The following is a 15,661-nucleotide window of genomic DNA, read 5'->3' as shown; positions in this document are numbered from 1 at the left end:
GATTGAGAAGTGAGGGGGATGGAAAGTAGGGGGGAGGCGAGTACACAGGGAATGAGAGGGAAGGGGAGCAGAGAGTCTGCTATTCTGGTTTCGGGAAAGCAAAGGAAGGCGTGTTAGGCGTTTTCGCGGTTTCGTTCTGCTTTTTATTTTTATTTTATATTATTTTTTTTTGGCTTGCGCTGCGCTTGTGCTTGATGGGTGGTTGGTGGAGGTGGAGGTACGGTAGAGAGACAGAGAAAAAATGGCATGCACTGTTTCCTCAAAAATTTCCAGACGTTTGAAAAGTGAAAAGTGTCATGTCACGGCAGTAGTAGAAGGAATCAACATGAAGGAAAGGAAATTCATGGCCTTCATATCGCACTACTACCCACCCACGCACTCTGCCTGCCTGCCTGACTGGTGAATGCTCCCGTCCACTGGAGCCCCCGTTTCGGGTTATGAAACCCAAGTAACTGACTGATGAACCCTCCCATCATGGGTCATAAACCCCAAGTGACCGACCGATGAACCCTCCCATCCACTGGCGCCCCCGTTTCGGGCTACAAAACCTAAGTAACCGACTAGCTGACTGACTGATGAACGCTCCCGTACCGTGGCCTCCAGGCCAGAATGAAAAAAGGCAAAAAGACAAGAAAGCAGAAAAACCACCTTTCCGACCCACTTTCGTCCCCTCACCACCCTCACCCAGGCTCTCCAAGGCCAAATGAACGCCAGACTCCAAACTCCAGACTCTAGATGTAAGAGGGTATAAGCACTCCCCCAATCCCCCCACTCAGTCAGCCATCAGCCAAACTCTTTCTCTCTCTGCCCTCCTCACGCCTACATCGGGATGCACGGGCTGCGAGACCTGTCGCTATCGTCACTTTTGTTGCTGCTAGCGACGCTGCTAGGCTGGCTCTTGCCGGCTTGAGTGGGAAGAGCATTGGATGCGCTCTGCTCGCGCGAATCCGTGTCCAAGTCCATGGCGTCGCTGGCTCGGTCCTCTGCGTGCTCCTCTGGGGGTTTGGTAGACTCCGCTTCAGCGGCGCCGCCGCCCTGCTGCGCACTGTTACCAGGCGGGGAAGGGGAGGACAGGACAGCATTTGTCTCACCAAGGTATTTGGGACTGTCACGGCGAGCCACGCGGCTAGCTGGAGGAGAAGGGGGAGGCGATCGGAGGAATGGGGGAGCGGCAGGCGCCTCTTCCATGCCCCACAGACTGGCGTGCCATTCGTCCATTCCGCAGGCGTCGTCAGCGTGCTCTTGGGCCACAGGGTCACTGCCGTAGATACGGAGCCTCCATGTGCGCGAGATGTCTTGCTCGTGGCCTGAGTTGTTCTCCGCGAATGTGGCTCTCTCGGATGACTCCTCCATGGCATTGTCCGTAACGTGCAGTCTCCTGTATCCAAGGACGTCGGCGCGGAACGTCAAGTGATCATCGCTCAAAACCATCGCACCCTCCGACCTGTTGTCCACTGTTTGCGGGGGCAGAAGAACGCGAGCATCATGTCCTGGACGGAGCGAACCAAAGTCATGGCGCTCACAGTAGAGTTGTTGCTTACCGCCGTCAGCATCTTCCAGACGGGGGCGAACCGGTCGGTCGCATCCCTCTTTCGAGCATTTGAGAGACGGCGTGACGCCCGATAGCAACCTTTGCTTTGGACGATTTTCCGCATCCTCATCAATCGGCTTGGGACGCAGTGACATAGCCGCAGGGATGCGATCCTGCCAACGACCCGAATCGCCGCACTCTTCTTCCGTGAACCTCTGGATGTCGTTGCAGCCCTCATTATCACATTGCTCCTCGCTTCCGGAAGCAAGGTTTTGCTGGAAAACGGCTGCCTTGTCTCGGAGGTCATCGGCGTCCATGGCGGAGTCAAAAGGTCCGGCATAGTTGGGACCTTGCAAAGCCTGGCGGACAGGGAATCCGCCCATGGGTGCGAGTTCAATTTGACCGGTTTTGACGAGGTTCTGAGAGGCGACGACGCCAGAGTCATCATCAGTGGTCGGATTGGCATCTGCTTGAGGCCTCTTGACGTCCGAAGCAGGCTTGAGGTCAAAGCTATCCGCGTCTCGGATCGATTGGTCTTCCTTGCCGACCTCCAGGACATTTATGGAGCCATTCACTTCGCCGAGAAGTAGACTGGTGAAGTCAGGACTAAACGACCCACACATAACTCCCGAGTTCAACTGCACGACGTCCCGTACCAGAACGTCATCACGGGCGCGATACAGGTCCCACGACTTTACAACGCCGTCAGAGGAGCCCGTGTAAAAGCGACTTCTGTTGTGTCCCCAAGAGCAGAAGCGAATCCCCGTGTCCAAACGTTCCCGAGATGCCGAGTCAGCGAGCTCCATGAGTGGCTGGTCATGTCCCAGCGAGTAAAGACAAACTTCAGGGTGAGCCTGGCGAATGTCCCAGACGTATGTTGTGCCGTTTGTGCAGCCGGCGACCACGAGATTTTCATCATACGGGCAGAACATGACGTCGTTCATGTCCAGAGCTGGGCAGTCCAATTCAATCGACATCCCACACCTTTCACTGGAGCGGATGTCGTACATCTTGACTACTGAGCGGACACCACGATTGACGTTCGATCCGGCCACGCAACCAACGGCAAAGTCGGGCATATGAGAAACCTTCAATGGATTCCACGCAACGTCGAATACGTTGCGAGTCTCAGGAAATAGATGCAGCTGGGTGCCGGTGCGGATGTTCCAGAGGCAAGATTCACCACACGTCATCTCTTCCCTTGAGGTTGAGGCGAAGCCTCCCAGTAGCAACTCTCCGCCGTGGGGCTCAAAGCGGATTGCAGAGGGGTAGATATTGTTTTCAGGTCTTTGCGCCGCCCTGCGCGAATTGAAGGCGGTGATCGACCACCTTTGACCATGATATGACTGTTGCGGATTGAAGACCGTTATGGCGTTTGTTTTTGTCCTCTGCGCGCCGGTAGCGAGAAGACCGGTCTTGCTCACGGTAAGAAGATCGATCTTTGCGTTCCTCCACATTTTCGATCGTTGCCGCGGTCCAGACTCTTGCACATCCCAGAATCTGACCATCCCGTCGTAGCCGGCCGAGTACATGGATCTTCCGTCGGGCGAAAAGCAGACGGCCGCGACGGTCTGGAAAAGCCGTCGATCTTGCGTTACGTGCATGTTGTGACTGGAATTAGGACCTGATTCGGGCCTCTCACGCAAGGTATGGTGCTCCGGTAATTCGATCAAGGATCTCTTGTGGGTAGATCCAAAGAGCAAGTTGTTTGCTCGATTATACTGCATACTTTCGGAGTCTACGTGGCACGCCGACCCAGCTGCGAAGCAGATGCCGTCAGGAGCCCATGCCACCGTGTTTACGTCATTGGAAGTGCCGGTAAAAGACATGGATGGTCCGATGGTGTCCAGAAGCATGGTCTTCATGTTTCCTGGCACACCCAAGTCCGATTGATTACGCCCGAATTCTCGTCGGCGGACCATTGTCGTGACGGAAGGAGCAGCACGACAACCGTCAACAAGCGTGGTGTTGGTGTTGACGAGGCATGCGTCCTGAGCGTCTCGGAGAGCTGCCTCGATGCTTTCCTTCGAGCGGTCTGGAAAGGCTTTCCTTTGTGATGCGGTGGCAGCAATTTTGAAGACTTCGGCCTCTGTCGTGTCCTTCATCAGGGCCTCAATGCGCCGTCTCGGTTGAGGGTAGGGAAAATCGCCGCGCGACCTCCGAAGCACGTCAAGTGCTACCTCTTCTAGCTTCAAAAGCTCTTGAGGTGAAAGACCAATATGTACTGACACACCGTGCCAGTCTTTGAATTCCTCAGCATACCAAGTGCCCTCGTCGAGACCTTTTCGAACTGAGTCGCGCTCGTGGCTGGCAAGGTACGGCTTTTTGTACTGGTAAGTCTTTTGAAACTCCGGCTGCGTCTTCTTCGGTAGGATCTCAGTCATTATGTGACGATCGCCTTGACGCTGGGTGCTTGGAAGCACGGATCCATCCTCAGAGGACGAGTGTTCTGCGGGCTCATCGATTTCCACTTGACTGCTGAAGTATTTAGTCACGTCGTAGTCAACTTTCGGCCGCTTTCTCCTTGCTCTTCCTCGACCGGTTGCGTCAGAGGTATCATCTTCTGTTGTTGGGTGATTTTTGCGGCGCAAATCTTGAGCCTTGCTCTTGGCATGGGATGGCGACTTTGTCTTCTTCATGGACGCATATAGCATCTCTGCGGGCTTCGTAGGTTGGCCGGTTCCAGTAGCTGGATCCTGGTCTACTGCCAATCGATTCAAGATCGGATTATGCCTGGCTGGGTCAAGATGATGCCGAAATTGAGAGGAGTCCTGCAGGCAATCGATGGCTTCTCGGAGACTGATTTGTCCGTGCCGTAGCTTCGTGGAGTATCTCGTGGCGCAAGCACCCGGTGTGCGTCCTGGTAGCTTTTGAGCGATTTGACCTGACGAATATCCGAAGACGATCTTGAGATACACCATCAAACAATCATCCTCCCGACTGTACTCTTTGCCGAAGCGATCAGGAGTCGGGGGTGTTTGCGTTTGCACCTCGGCAGAAGTGCGCTCCACGGCTTGCTGCATATCGCTGGTCGCCGCCTGCGTGACACTCGACGTCGCATCAGGCGTGCTCACTACCCTTCTCTTCTTCGGTTTGAGCTTTGAAGTCGGGAGAGGCGTGTTAGGACGCGTCGAGTCAGAAGTATCAACCGCTTCAGCCAAAGGCTTGAAAGCAGAAGTCTTCCCCAAGTTGCCTGACCTCATCATGTTCGTGATTGGTGTGCTTCGCCCTGTGGAGGTAGAATCATCTATCGTGATTACAGCAGACGAGTAAGAAGTCTTGGTCTTTGAGGTAGCTGGGATAGATTCTTCCAAGGTGAGGTCAATGACTTCCTCATCCTTCCAGCCTGTCTTCTTTCCCGACGACGATGCGGAGTAGGTGCCACCAGAAGATCCTGTAGGAGCAGAGTCCTGCAGAACTGGTGTTTGTGGAGAGTCTGCTGATTTTAGGTTGACGGGTTCCTGAGTATGAGGATCCTTGGGTGGGTCCTGGAGTTGATTTGGTGAAGCTGTAGACGCAGGCGCGGGCTCCAGCAGACCAGATGCACCTACCCGGAGCTTGAACATTTGCAAAAGGTCGGTTTTGAGCGCCGGAGGCTTCAACTTTTGCATGTCGTCCAACTTGCGACTATTGGACATCATTTTCTTTTTGGCCTCTCGAACGTCGCCACACGTAATTTCAGGTCCACGGGAAGGGACCGTTCGGCCAAGCTTGCCAGGCTCGGGTTTGGCCATGCGTTGCAGAGTCTCGTTGAAGATGTAGTAACGAGATGCCTTTTCCCGGAATCTTTTGGACAAGAACGAAAGTAACTCGACGGTACCCTCGGAGCAGTCCGTGTAGCGGTGGTAGGCCGCGTCACCCCAATGCGACTTCACCGTCAACAAATCCCTCTTTTTTCGTTGCTCTGAGCATCTACGGGCCTTTTCTGCTGCCTCGGTATCTACGCTGGCCGATGGGCTTCCAGGCCTCGATCTGGGTCCAGTCTCTGTGACCTCACCATTGTTGCCCTTGTCATTCTCGTGCGTTTCTTCGTTGCGGGTCTTGGAGTCTTGTGAGGAGCGACTCGAGTGGGAATACATTCGACTGCGAGGGGCGGGCTCTGCCTTTACCTGCCTTTCACTGGCAGGTGGTAAGGAAGGTTTCTTTTGAAACCGCCGCAACAGAACGTCGACATCCTCGTCCTCGTCGTCATCATCGTCAATTGAGTAAAGCGTCTTGCGCCTCTTGGGCGGCGAGTCTCGGTGGGCCATTGTGCGTGTCCTGTGAGTGGTTACGGGGAAGCGTTCAAGGTCGGAGTCGGATGTTGAGGTTGAGGAGCGAGAGGCGAAGTTGAGGTTAATGTAGTCGGCAGAAAGCATGGAGGGTGACCTGAGGCGGCGCGACAGTCAGTTGCTTAGTCGGCGAGAGGTGGCTCGGCGACGACGACCCGCCAGCACAGTCGCGTCGCCATGAGTTGTGCGAGCATACATCCCCGGAAGTGACGAGATGCAGCGCTGCGTCTCGGCGCGGAAAGTGGTGCATGACCATTCAGAGAGGAGTCTCGCGTGTCTCAAGGCTTAGAACGTGACAGCACTTCTTTGTGTTAATAACGAGGGCGCTGCATAATGTACAATAAAGGTACACAGGGAGGTGGGCGTGGTGGTCTTGCAGAGCGAAGTTCGAGGTCGAGTGTTGGAGGTGGGACCGGAAACGGAACGCGACGCGAGAGAACGCGCCGTCGATCTCCCCAAAAGCTAGGGCCACACCCGACACATGTGAAGAAACTCGTCCACAAAGTGGAACACGGTAAAAGAACCTGGCGAAACAAGTACTCAAGTGTCAGTTCGCTGTTCAATAGTTCAGCGAGAGTGTTCGTAATATCTGATGTTATCCTACCAAAATCCCAAATGATGACCCTACAACAGTGACTGCCGAGCTAGTCTCAGCAGTCGGATATCCTTCAAGAACCGAATGAAAACAGGTTTAACGCTCAGAGAGTGGCCGTCGAAAAGTAGTACTGGTCCCAAAGAAATTCGTAGTCTTCAATGACCCCGCCGACGACATCAATCAACGGCTTGCCGTTCAATTTCCGTGTGACGGAAGAGATCCAGGCCCTGCAAAAGTTAGCACTGTTCAGTCATCCAAGAAAATTCCCTTACCTGGTAATGTTTTCATAGAATGCGCCTCTCATGAGCCACCAGCCCATGTTCCATCCTCTCTTCTTGAGCTCCTCGCGCTCGAGGGCAGTCAAACCCCGCAGCCCGCCGGCGAGCCTCTCTTGGAAGTCCTTTTTGGCCAGTTGGCGCGCGCCATACTCGATGCTTATCCCTAGGAGCCATGGCCTCCAACTGCTCTTGCCTTTGCTACTCCAGTACTGCATCGCAAGCGCGTAGATGACTGGCCTCAGGATATATATGCATTCGGCAAGCTCTCCCTTTCCAGTGACTCGATGCAACAGCGCCTTTGGAGGCTTGATGTCATCGGCGGTGAGGACTTTCGACAGGAGGTACGACGAAATGTCAGACGAGTCTGGCAGCGAAGGCAGCGAAAGACCAGTGCGCGGCATGGTCCAGCTGGCGTCATCGCTCTTCTCGCTCGGCGGGCTTTCGATGTCATCAGATGGGGAGTTACTACTATCCTCGAGGGTACTAGGATCGAACTCTCTCTGGGGAAGAGGCGGGCTCAGGAGCGGCCGGGAGTTGGTCAAGCGCAGCAACAGAAGCCGGCAGACGGCCTTGATGGCCTCGAGCAGCACAATGACCCTCCAGCGCACCTTTTCGCCGCGCCTCTTCGCAGCCATTTCCCACAGTAGTTCCGTGTACTGTATCATCTGAAGCGTCAAGGCGATGCGTCTGTATGTTGGCGAGTTTTGCGTCCAGAAGCGAGTGTAGCGGCTGTGAGGAGTGGGGTGCGGTCGTTGCGCCGGAGGCAATCGCGCCACGGCCTTTGCGAGGAGAGAGTCATGGTAAAGGGACAGGAGCTGGACGCCACTGTATACTACGCCTTTTGAGCAAAATCGTCTCGAGTTTGAGAAGGGGGTTAAACATACTGGATTCAGAGGCGATTTCCGACTCCCGAAAGCGGCCTGGCGAGCTGTCAGAGCTTGGAACTCGTGTCAACGAGATGCGCTAGTGATACCAGGAATGATGTAAGTCAGTGAACGAAGAGCAGACTCGATTTGCGAGACTGCGCTGGCATTCTTGGTGATGAATTCACTGTACTGGGACAGCCATTTCGGAGGGAGCGATAAGGCCTCTGACAACTTGGAAGATGTCTGCCGTGAGAAATCCATCACATGGAGGTCGCCCGCAGCACGATGCAATTCCGCAGACAGCGCGAGGAAAAGGGAAAGTTAAAATGGAAGGACGAATGTTGAAGACCGTTGGGCCGACAGTCGTGGGTGGGAGCGGCGCCGAATGACGATGGTTGGGCCGAGGTCCCTCCGCGTTGTACGTGATGTCGCGCAACCGCGGCGGCGCACCGACGCGATGTTGCGACTCAACTGGAGTCTTCATCACCAGCCATGCATGGAGCACGGGCACTGAAGGATGAAGAATGCAAGCGTCTGCCTTGTGGGCCATCACGTTGATTGGAGCAGACGGTACATGTACCTGGCCTAGGCGCTGGCAGGCACTACTACATCATTGCCAGCCTCGTCTCCATCGATTCTATTCTCACAACACACGTTCAACTGGGAACAAAGTGCTACCTCGGCACAAGCCAACAACGATGGAGGCTCTCAATGAAAACGCTGCCCTCTTCGAGTCTGTCAAGGACTGCGTCAAGGACTACATGACTCGATATGATGCGAGCCACGATTTTTACCACATTCTGCGTGTCCTTGGGATGGCCAAGCTCATCCTGGCTGAGACTCAAGAAGAAGGCCGGCAGGGTCTCGACGAGACTGCTGTTTTCCTCGCAGCGTGAGTTTCAATTGCCACATTGCTGGACTTGCACATGATTGAGACATCTAGGCTTCTCCACGACATTGGCGATCACAAGTACGCTCAGCCGGGGGAAGACGTCGAAAATCAAATAGCCAAACTTCTCGTAGAGCGAGGAGCATCTCCAACGCTGGCGGCCAAGGTCCAGACGATTGCAATCAATGTCTCTTATTCAACAGAGTCCAAGAATCCAGTCGCGTTCAGAGCTGTCCTCGACAGGCATCCTGAGCTGGCCATTGTGCAAGATGCTGATAGACTCGACTCGCTAGGAGCGGCGGGGATTGCGAGGACATTTGTTTACACAGGAGCCAAGCGAGCCGACATGAAGGATGCAATTGCGCACTTTGACGAGAAGCTTGTCAAGCTGGAAGGGATGATGAAGGTTAGTTTTTAGTCGCCGCGAGAGTTTACGGGAGCCTCCAGCTAAGCTTCTTTACAGACGACAGCGGGAAAACGGCTGGCCGCGGAGCGCACGAGGCGAATTCGAGAATATCAGTCTTGGTGGAGAGATGAATGCGGACAGACGTTTTGAAGCTTGTGCAGACAGGCAAAGAGAGACCGGGTGTGACCTTTGATGTTGGCGAAGAGGGAGCTTGGCTTTGTCAGCGGAGGCCAGAACAACCGAACCTAAGCAGCAGCCCAATGGCACGGTAGCGCGGCATTATCTCCGGGTTCACGCTCAGGCTCGGGCGGGCCGACAGCTGCCAAGCGTGACGGGACTAGGTCCAGTGCCAGTGCCAGTGCCAGTGCCAGCCCTCGTCCCTCCAGCATAGTCCGTCGCCATCGCTTCCACTCCCTCTAATCCTCCCCACAACAACACTCCACTGCTCCTCCCTCTGGCGTCGTCCCTTGGACTTGCCAGTGCCGCTGTCTCTTGATCTCGGTCTTGTTGTTCGTGGCCCAGCGCCCGCCAAGGCATCTCGACGCCTCTCACCACTCGTTTGACCCTCCAGCGACACCATGTTCTGTCTTCGCAGCTGGATCCCCATCCTCTTCTTTCTGTGAGTCCCCTTCTGCCCACTAACTGTCGCTCTCCGACTGACATGACGGCACAGCACAAACGCCTCTCCCGTCTACCTTGTGCTATTCATCTCCGCGACCTATTTCCTCAACCGGCCATGCGTCTACTGCAGCCTTCTCCTCGCAATCCTAGTCATAGCCTTGTTTGACTTCAACACCAGCTGGTTTGAGCCAAACACGCGATACCACCCCGAACCCACGAAAAACGCAACTTCGGAATCTACCTCGAATGCTACATTCATGACAGACTTGGCCATGGAGACGGTATCGCTCGCGGCATCTGCCACAAACGAGACGGCTGGGGCCTTGGTTTCTGCCGCCATGGACATGTTTTCGCGCAAGCGAACACCGGATGCCCAGGTCAGCGCAGGCGCCGCTGATTGGAGTAAAGGCCTGTTCGCGAGAAAAGAGTGGAAGGTACCGTGCATGGACGTCATCATTCGGCTGTAGACTTTGAAATCATACTCCGAAGACTGGCGTTTGGCAATGCGACGGTTGGTATGCGGCCTGGATGGTCCAAGGACGGGAGATTGTGTTTTTTGACTGGGAATTGGGGAGCATAGCGCTGGAGTTTCGGTCAACCATATTCTCATTCGTTTTGAAATGGCTGTTTTCATCGGTCTCATAGCATAGCATTAAATGAAACGAGCGTTCCGGCCTTATTAGATGCTGTTTTGGCTACAGAGGGAGAAGCGGCAAGGGTCGCGCTTTTTTTTTTCTTTTTTTTTTTTTAAAGAGAGCCTAGAAAGGCGGCAAACCCATCACGAATCATAGCCGCAGTCGAAACATCATCTTCCGCCATGAACGCTTTGCGCCAGCCGTGGGCCAGACCGCATATTGAGCCGCCTCACCAAAGAATCCGTGCCTGCCGCAACTGGAATAGACGGCGATGCGCGGGGTTCCAATCGACGGCGGGGCAGCTGTGTCCACCGCACCAACACCAACCGCAAACCAGGTCGACTTCCACGCCCAAACCACGTTCTGGTCTTCCATCACTTGTAAATCACCGTCAATCGCAACGCGTACCACCTTGTCTTCCCTTTCTCTGAAGAAATTGCAGCACCGACTCGTGGAGACACGCCGCCATGGCTTCCGACAGAGATATCCTTCCGGACACGTGAGGGGCACATGCATTGCTTCTGTTCCCTCGGTGTGGTTGTGCTGACCGTATCGCAGCGTCAAGCCGACAAATTATGACATTTCCCTCTACGATCTGGAGTTTGGCGGTGCCTTTGGCTACCAAGGGACTGTCAAAATCACCGCCGACATTCGGAGGGCCACCGAGGAAGTCGTCCTAAATTCGCACCAGCTCAAGATTCACGAAGCCACGGTTGCAACGGAGCATACCAAGACTCAGCAGGCGTTCAAGGCTTCCAGAATCACGTACGATGAGACTACCCAGCGTGCTACGCTCGCCTTTGATCAGGAGCTCCCTGTCGCCTCCAAGGCTGAGATTACAATCAAGTTCCAGGGCACCATCAACGACGCATGTCCATAATTATCTGCAAAAAGTTTAGGTCTAACAATTCGCAGTTGATGGCTGGCTTCTACCGCTCCAAGTACAAGCCCGTCACGACCCCTGCATCCTCTGTGGCCAAGGATGACGAGCACCACTACATGTTCAGCACCCAATTCGAGTCTAGCGATGCTCGCAGAGCCTTCCCCTGCTTCGACGAACCAAACCTCAAGGCCACCTTTGACTTTGAGATTGAGATCCCAGAGGATCAGGTTGCTCTCAGCAACATGCCAGAAAAGGAGATCAAGAAGGCCACCAAGCCCGGCTTCAAGATTGTCTCGTTTGACAAGACCCCTGCCATGAGCACGTACCTTCTTGCTTGGGCGGTTGGCGACTTTGAGTACGTCGAGGACTTTACCCGCAGAAAGTATAATGGCAAGAACTTGCCTGTCCGTGTCTACACTACGAGGGGCCTCAAAGACCAGGGCCGCTTTGCGCTCGAGCATGCTCACAAGACTGTGGACTACTTTTCCGACGTTCGTCTGCACACTTTCCCAAAATTAGTCATATGCTCACATCTGCACCAGATTTTCCGCATCGAGTATCCCCTTCCCAAGGTCGATCTCATTGCCTGCCACGAATTTGTACGTACAGTCCTTTCAGCAGCAAGAGACTTGGCTGACGGTCGCCGTAGCCAATCATAAGTCTCCCTGCTTGATCCCACGGCCATATTGGAACGTGCCCGCTAACATGTCTTCGTAGTCGCACGGTGCAATGGAGAACTGGGGTCTCATCACTTATAGGTAAGTCCAAATCTTCAGTGATGCCTTCCATTTGACTGACAACCCTCCAGGACCACTGCCGTTCTCTTTGACCCAGAAAAATCGGACCAGAAATACAAGAACAGGGTGGCATATGTGGTTGCCCATGAACTTGCTCACCAATGGTTTGGCAACCTAGTCACCATGGACTGGTGGAGCGAGGTGAGCAACCCAGAACGTACCGCAGATCAAGTATTAATATGAATAGCTCTGGCTCAACGAGGGCTTTGCCACTTGGGTCGGTTGGTTGGCAGTCGACCACCTCCATCCTGGTAAGTCATGTCGAAACTCGTGGGAGGCTTTGCTAACATGGTCTAGAATGGAACGTTTGGGGCCAATTCTGCGTACGTCAACGTCGAGGTACTGCTCCACGCTATTTGCTTGCTAATATGATATCCCTAATTTAGAGCGAATCTCTCCAAACAGCCTTCTCTCTGGACTCGCTTCGCAACTCGCACCCGATCGAGGTTCCCGTCAGGAACGCCCTCGAGGTTGACCAGATATTTGACCACATTTCCTACCTCAAGGGCAGCTCCGTGATTCGCATGCTGAGCGCTCACCTCGGTGTCGAGACATTCCTCCTCGGAGTATCGCAGTATCTGAACAAGCACAAGTACGGCAATGCGACGACCAACGATCTGTGGTCGGCTCTCAGCGACGCTTCTGGACAAGATGTTAACAAGTTCATGGACCCGTGGATCCGCAAGATTGGCTTCCCTGTCGTCACTGTGGCCGAGGAGCCTGGTCAAATCAGCGTTCAACAGCGCCGCTTCCTTTTGACTGGTGACGTGAAGACTGAGGAAGACCAAACCACTTGGTGGATTCCTCTTGGCCTCAAGACCGGTTCCAAGGCTGCCAGCTCAACTGCTGGAGCACTTACTGCAAAGGAAGACACGATTCGCAATGTCGACGAGTCATTCTACAAGCTCAATGCCGACCAGACTGGCTTTTACAGGACCAACTACCCGCCTAACCGTCTGCTGAAGCTGGGAGAAGCCAAGGAAAAGCTGAGCGTGGAAGACAGGATTGGACTCGTTGGAGATGCCGCCGCGCTAGCTCAGTCTGGCGATGCTACGACTGCTGGCTACCTCTCGCTCATCGAGGGCTTCCGGGCCGAATCAGAATACATGCAAGTATAGGAAACGCGCCCTCGACGCTTGTGCTAACGTGATTCAGTGTCTGGCAACAAGTTCTCATGACACTCGGCCATGTTCGATCCATCTTTTCCGAAGACGAGGAGGTTTCGGCTGCGCTCAAGAATTTTACTCGCAAGCTTGTGACGCCGGCGACGGACAAAATTGGATGGGAGTTTGCAGAGAATGAGGGCTTCCTCGCCGGACAGCTCCGTGCACTGCTCATCTCGTCTGCTGGCCTAGCAGGCCATGAAGGGTGAGAATGATGGCCACATCAGACGATAGTAGTACTGATTCAGTCTTTAGTGTCATCAAGGAGGCTCAGCGCCGCTTTGCCGCGTATCAAAAGGGAGACAAGAAGGCCATTCACCCCTCTCTGCGTAGCGCCATTTTCCGCATCGTTGTCACCGAGGGTGGCCAAGACGGATACGAGGCGATCAAGCACGAGTTTTTGAACAACACGTCGATCGACGGCAGAGAAATCTGCTTGCAGGCCCTAGGCCGAGTCCAGACGGCCGAACTCGCAAGGACGTATCTCGAGTTTGCGTTTTCGCCGGCCGTGGCAGTTCAGGACAAGCACAGCGCGGCATCGTCGCTGGCGGCCAACTCCAAAACCAGGTACGCGCTGTGGGAGTACATCAAGCAGCACTGGGACGACCAGGTGTACCCGCAGCTCAGCGGCAACATGGTGGTGCTGGACCGTTTCGTCAAGCTGTCGCTGTCCAAGTTTGCCAGCTACTCGGTGGCCGAGGATGTCAAGAGGTTCTTTGCGGACAAGGACTGCAAGGGCTTCGACCGAGCGCTGGCACAGTCGAACGACATCATGACGGGTGGAGCCAAGTACCGTGAGAGGGACGGCGCGGTGGTGAAGGAATGGGTTCGGGCGCAAGGGTACCTTTGAGTCGATGTGGAGTGAGGGCACCGAAAAGTAGCTAGTCAACGGTTGGTGGAGACCCCCGCCGTGCAGGGGCCAATTGTGGTCTGACCGATCGTCGAACCGTCTGACTTTGGGAAACGTCGCGTTCGATGCAGACAACCACCACGGACGATAAATGGATGACAGCGCTGCCTCTGCTTCTTGTCGATAATTCAATGACCTGCCCTCTCTTTTGCCCGCTCAATTGATTTCTCTGCCGCCACCGGGAGCCGCTCCGACTTTGTTCGTTGCTCCTCTTCCTCTCTCTCTCTCTCTCTCTCTCTCTCCCCCGCTGTCTCCATCATCATGTCCGTGGTACGTTGCTCCCTCCGCTCCATGGCCGTCCGGCCTCATTTCTTCCACAAGTCGTTTGCCGGCGTGCGCTCGACCTTCTTCACGGCCAACGCCGCCGCCGCAGGCCGCCGCCACCTGTCCGCGGCCGCCGTCGCCAGGCCCCGCAGCTCAACCAGCAGCCATGGCCGACCCAACACAACACACGTAGCCACGGGCCTCGCCGTAGCGGCCGTGGTGGCCTACTCGATGGTACGCGGGGACCGACAACAAGACCCGGCAGCAGAGGACGAGCCCGCTGCATCATTCTGGAGTCACCGGAACATCAAGACCAAGAGCACAAGCTAACAGCCTCCTTTCGTTGCAGATGAACGGCATCAGCGACGCCGCCGAAAAGCTCGACGGGCCCTCGCTCGCGGAGCAGGACCGCCTCTCGAAGCGCGAATCGGGCGTCAGCGCACAATCACCCATGCGGCTCCGCATGGAGAAGTTCATCCACGAGCAACAAAAGGAGATCGTCGCCGCGCTCGAAGGCGTCGACGGCAAACTCTTCCAAGTCGACACGTGGGAGCGGCCGCACGGCGGCGGCGGCATCACCTGCGTGCTCCAAGACGGCAACGTGTTCGAGAAAGCCGGCGTCAACACGAGCGTCGTATACGGCACGCTGCCGCGCGCCGCGATCCAGAAGATGCGCGTCAACCACAAAGCGCTGGACCCGGACGTCGAATCTTTGGAATTCTTCGCCGCCGGTTTATCGCTGGTCCTGCACCCTGCCAACCCGCTCGCCCCGACGGTCCATCTCAACTACCGCTACTTCGAAACGGCCGACGCGGCCGGCGGCACGCAGGCGTGGTGGTTCGGCGGCGGCTGCGACCTGACGCCTGCGTACCTCTTCGACGAAGACGCCATCCACTTCCACCGCACGATCCGCGACGCGTGCGACGCGCACGACCGGGGTTACTACCCGCGCTTCAAGAAATGGTGCGACGAGTACTTCAGCAACAAGCACCGCGGCGAGTCGCGCGGCGTGGGGGGAATCTTCTTCGACGACCTGGACGAGACCGAAAAGGACCAGGAGCAGCTGTTTAGCTTCGTGCAGGACTGCCTGAGGGCGTTTCTGCCGCAGTACCTCCCCATCATCGAGCGCAGGAAGGGTATGCCGTTTACCGAGCAGGAGAAGCTGTGGCAGCAGATCCGCCGCGGGAGGTATGTCGAGTTTAACCTCGTGCATGACCGCGGGACCAGCTTTGGGTTGAATACGCCGGGCAGTCGCGTTGAGAGCATCCTCATGAGTTTGCCGCTTACGGCGCGCTGGCAGTATATGCATGAGCCCGAGAAGGGCAGCAGGGAGGAGCGCTTGCTTAATGTGCTCAAGAAGCCTGTTGAGTGGGTCAATTAAGAAAGCTTGGCTTCACGAATTGGCTTCTTCTTGTTGATATTTTGAGGTATACTGGTGTTCAGGGCGCGTGGCATCGGAAGGGCTTCTTGCATGGGCACGGGATGGATGGATCCGCTGTAGATAATTTCTGGCTTCTTCAAAGACAATGTTTTACCGCATCTCAGCCAGCCA

The 15,661-nt window shown here is 55.3% G+C and overlaps 6 protein-coding genes across 6 annotated transcripts; 4 read left to right on the top strand and 2 right to left on the bottom strand.

The window, feature by feature from the left end:
• Positions 1–326: 326 nt before the first annotated feature.
• On the bottom strand, positions 327–6,308 carry IWZ02DRAFT_443837 (uncharacterized protein). The gene has a single exon (XM_066767066.1). The coding sequence runs from the start codon at positions 5,887–5,889 to the stop codon at positions 820–822; it is 5,070 nt and encodes a 1,689-aa protein (XP_066625044.1). The 5' UTR covers positions 5,890–6,308; the 3' UTR covers positions 327–819.
• An 11-nt stretch (positions 6,309–6,319) lies between these two features.
• IWZ02DRAFT_170986 (peroxisomal membrane protein pex16) lies at positions 6,320–7,995 on the bottom strand. The gene is made up of 4 exons (XM_066762204.1): positions 7,649–7,995; positions 7,560–7,595; positions 6,670–7,507; positions 6,320–6,624 (listed from the first exon to the last, which is right to left on the bottom strand). The coding sequence occupies exons 1-4, from the start codon at positions 7,800–7,802 to the stop codon at positions 6,501–6,503; spliced, it is 1,152 nt and encodes a 383-aa protein (XP_066625043.1). The 5' UTR covers positions 7,803–7,995; the 3' UTR covers positions 6,320–6,500.
• Positions 7,996–8,239: 244 nt separating this feature from the next.
• Positions 8,240–8,986, top strand: IWZ02DRAFT_373470 (HD domain-containing protein; the record flags this gene model as incomplete). The annotated part of the gene is made up of 3 exons (XM_066764704.1): positions 8,240–8,433; positions 8,485–8,836; positions 8,894–8,986. The coding sequence occupies 3 exons, from the start codon at positions 8,240–8,242 to the stop codon at positions 8,984–8,986; spliced, it is 639 nt and encodes a 212-aa protein (XP_066625042.1).
• Positions 8,987–9,224: 238 nt separating this feature from the next.
• IWZ02DRAFT_171074 (uncharacterized protein) lies at positions 9,225–10,420 on the top strand. The gene is made up of 3 exons (XM_066762205.1): positions 9,225–9,345; positions 9,408–9,455; positions 9,510–10,420. The coding sequence occupies exons 2-3, from the start codon at positions 9,415–9,417 to the stop codon at positions 9,922–9,924; spliced, it is 456 nt and encodes a 151-aa protein (XP_066625041.1). The 5' UTR covers positions 9,225–9,345; positions 9,408–9,414; the 3' UTR covers positions 9,925–10,420.
• IWZ02DRAFT_443828 (peptidase family M1-domain-containing protein) lies at positions 10,367–13,959 on the top strand. Its single transcript, XM_066767065.1, has 12 exons — positions 10,367–10,472; positions 10,535–10,591; positions 10,651–10,960; positions 11,008–11,466; positions 11,518–11,574; positions 11,693–11,733; positions 11,784–11,913; positions 11,960–12,023; positions 12,070–12,095; positions 12,159–12,880; positions 12,928–13,140; positions 13,191–13,959. Exons 2-12 carry the CDS (start codon positions 10,560–10,562, stop codon positions 13,783–13,785), a joined length of 2,649 nt encoding a protein of 882 aa, XP_066625040.1. The 5' UTR covers positions 10,367–10,472; positions 10,535–10,559; the 3' UTR covers positions 13,786–13,959.
• IWZ02DRAFT_514029 (Coproporphyrinogen III oxidase) lies at positions 13,880–15,490 on the top strand (the record flags this gene model as incomplete). The annotated part of the gene is made up of 2 exons (XM_066770599.1): positions 13,880–14,343; positions 14,459–15,490. Exons 1-2 carry the CDS (start codon positions 14,107–14,109, stop codon positions 15,488–15,490), a joined length of 1,269 nt encoding a protein of 422 aa, XP_066625039.1. The 5' UTR covers positions 13,880–14,106.
• Positions 15,491–15,661: the final 171 nt, after the last annotated feature.

Source organism: Phyllosticta citriasiana (assembly GCF_038021145.1).
Source record: "Phyllosticta citriasiana strain CBS 120426 chromosome Unknown IWZ02scaffold_3, whole genome shotgun sequence".
Lineage (NCBI taxonomy): Eukaryota > Fungi > Ascomycota > Dothideomycetes > Botryosphaeriales > Phyllostictaceae > Phyllosticta > Phyllosticta citriasiana.
The sequence above is the reverse complement of the archived record's forward strand: the minus strand, read 5'-3'. Positions and strand labels throughout refer to the sequence as shown.

Excerpts from the sequence above, each read along its gene's own strand:
- IWZ02DRAFT_443837 (XM_066767066.1), bottom strand. The coding sequence starts at position 5,889 with ATGCTTTCTGCCGACTACATTAACCTCAACTTCGCCTCTCGCTCCTCA.
- IWZ02DRAFT_170986 (XM_066762204.1), bottom strand. The coding sequence starts at position 7,802 with ATGGATTTCTCACGGCAGACATCTTCCAAGTTGTCAGAGGCCTTATCG. Across the intron at positions 7,508-7,559 it reads GGAAATCGCCTCTGAATCCA|TATACAGTGGCGTCCAGCTC; the intron begins GTATGTTTAACC and ends CAAAAGGCGTAG. Across the intron at positions 6,625-6,669 it reads TTCTATGAAAACATTACCAG|GGCCTGGATCTCTTCCGTCA; the intron begins GTAAGGGAATTT and ends TAACTTTTGCAG.
- IWZ02DRAFT_171074 (XM_066762205.1), top strand. The coding sequence starts at position 9,415 with ATGTTCTGTCTTCGCAGCTGGATCCCCATCCTCTTCTTTCT. Across the intron at positions 9,456-9,509 it reads ATCCCCATCCTCTTCTTTCT|CACAAACGCCTCTCCCGTCT; the intron begins GTGAGTCCCCTT and ends ATGACGGCACAG.
- IWZ02DRAFT_443828 (XM_066767065.1), top strand. The coding sequence starts at position 10,560 with ATGGCTTCCGACAGAGATATCCTTCCGGACAC. Across the intron at positions 11,734-11,783 it reads TGGGGTCTCATCACTTATAG|GACCACTGCCGTTCTCTTTG; the intron begins GTAAGTCCAAAT and ends ACAACCCTCCAG. Across the intron at positions 12,881-12,927 it reads CGGGCCGAATCAGAATACAT|TGTCTGGCAACAAGTTCTCA; the intron begins GCAAGTATAGGA and ends AACGTGATTCAG.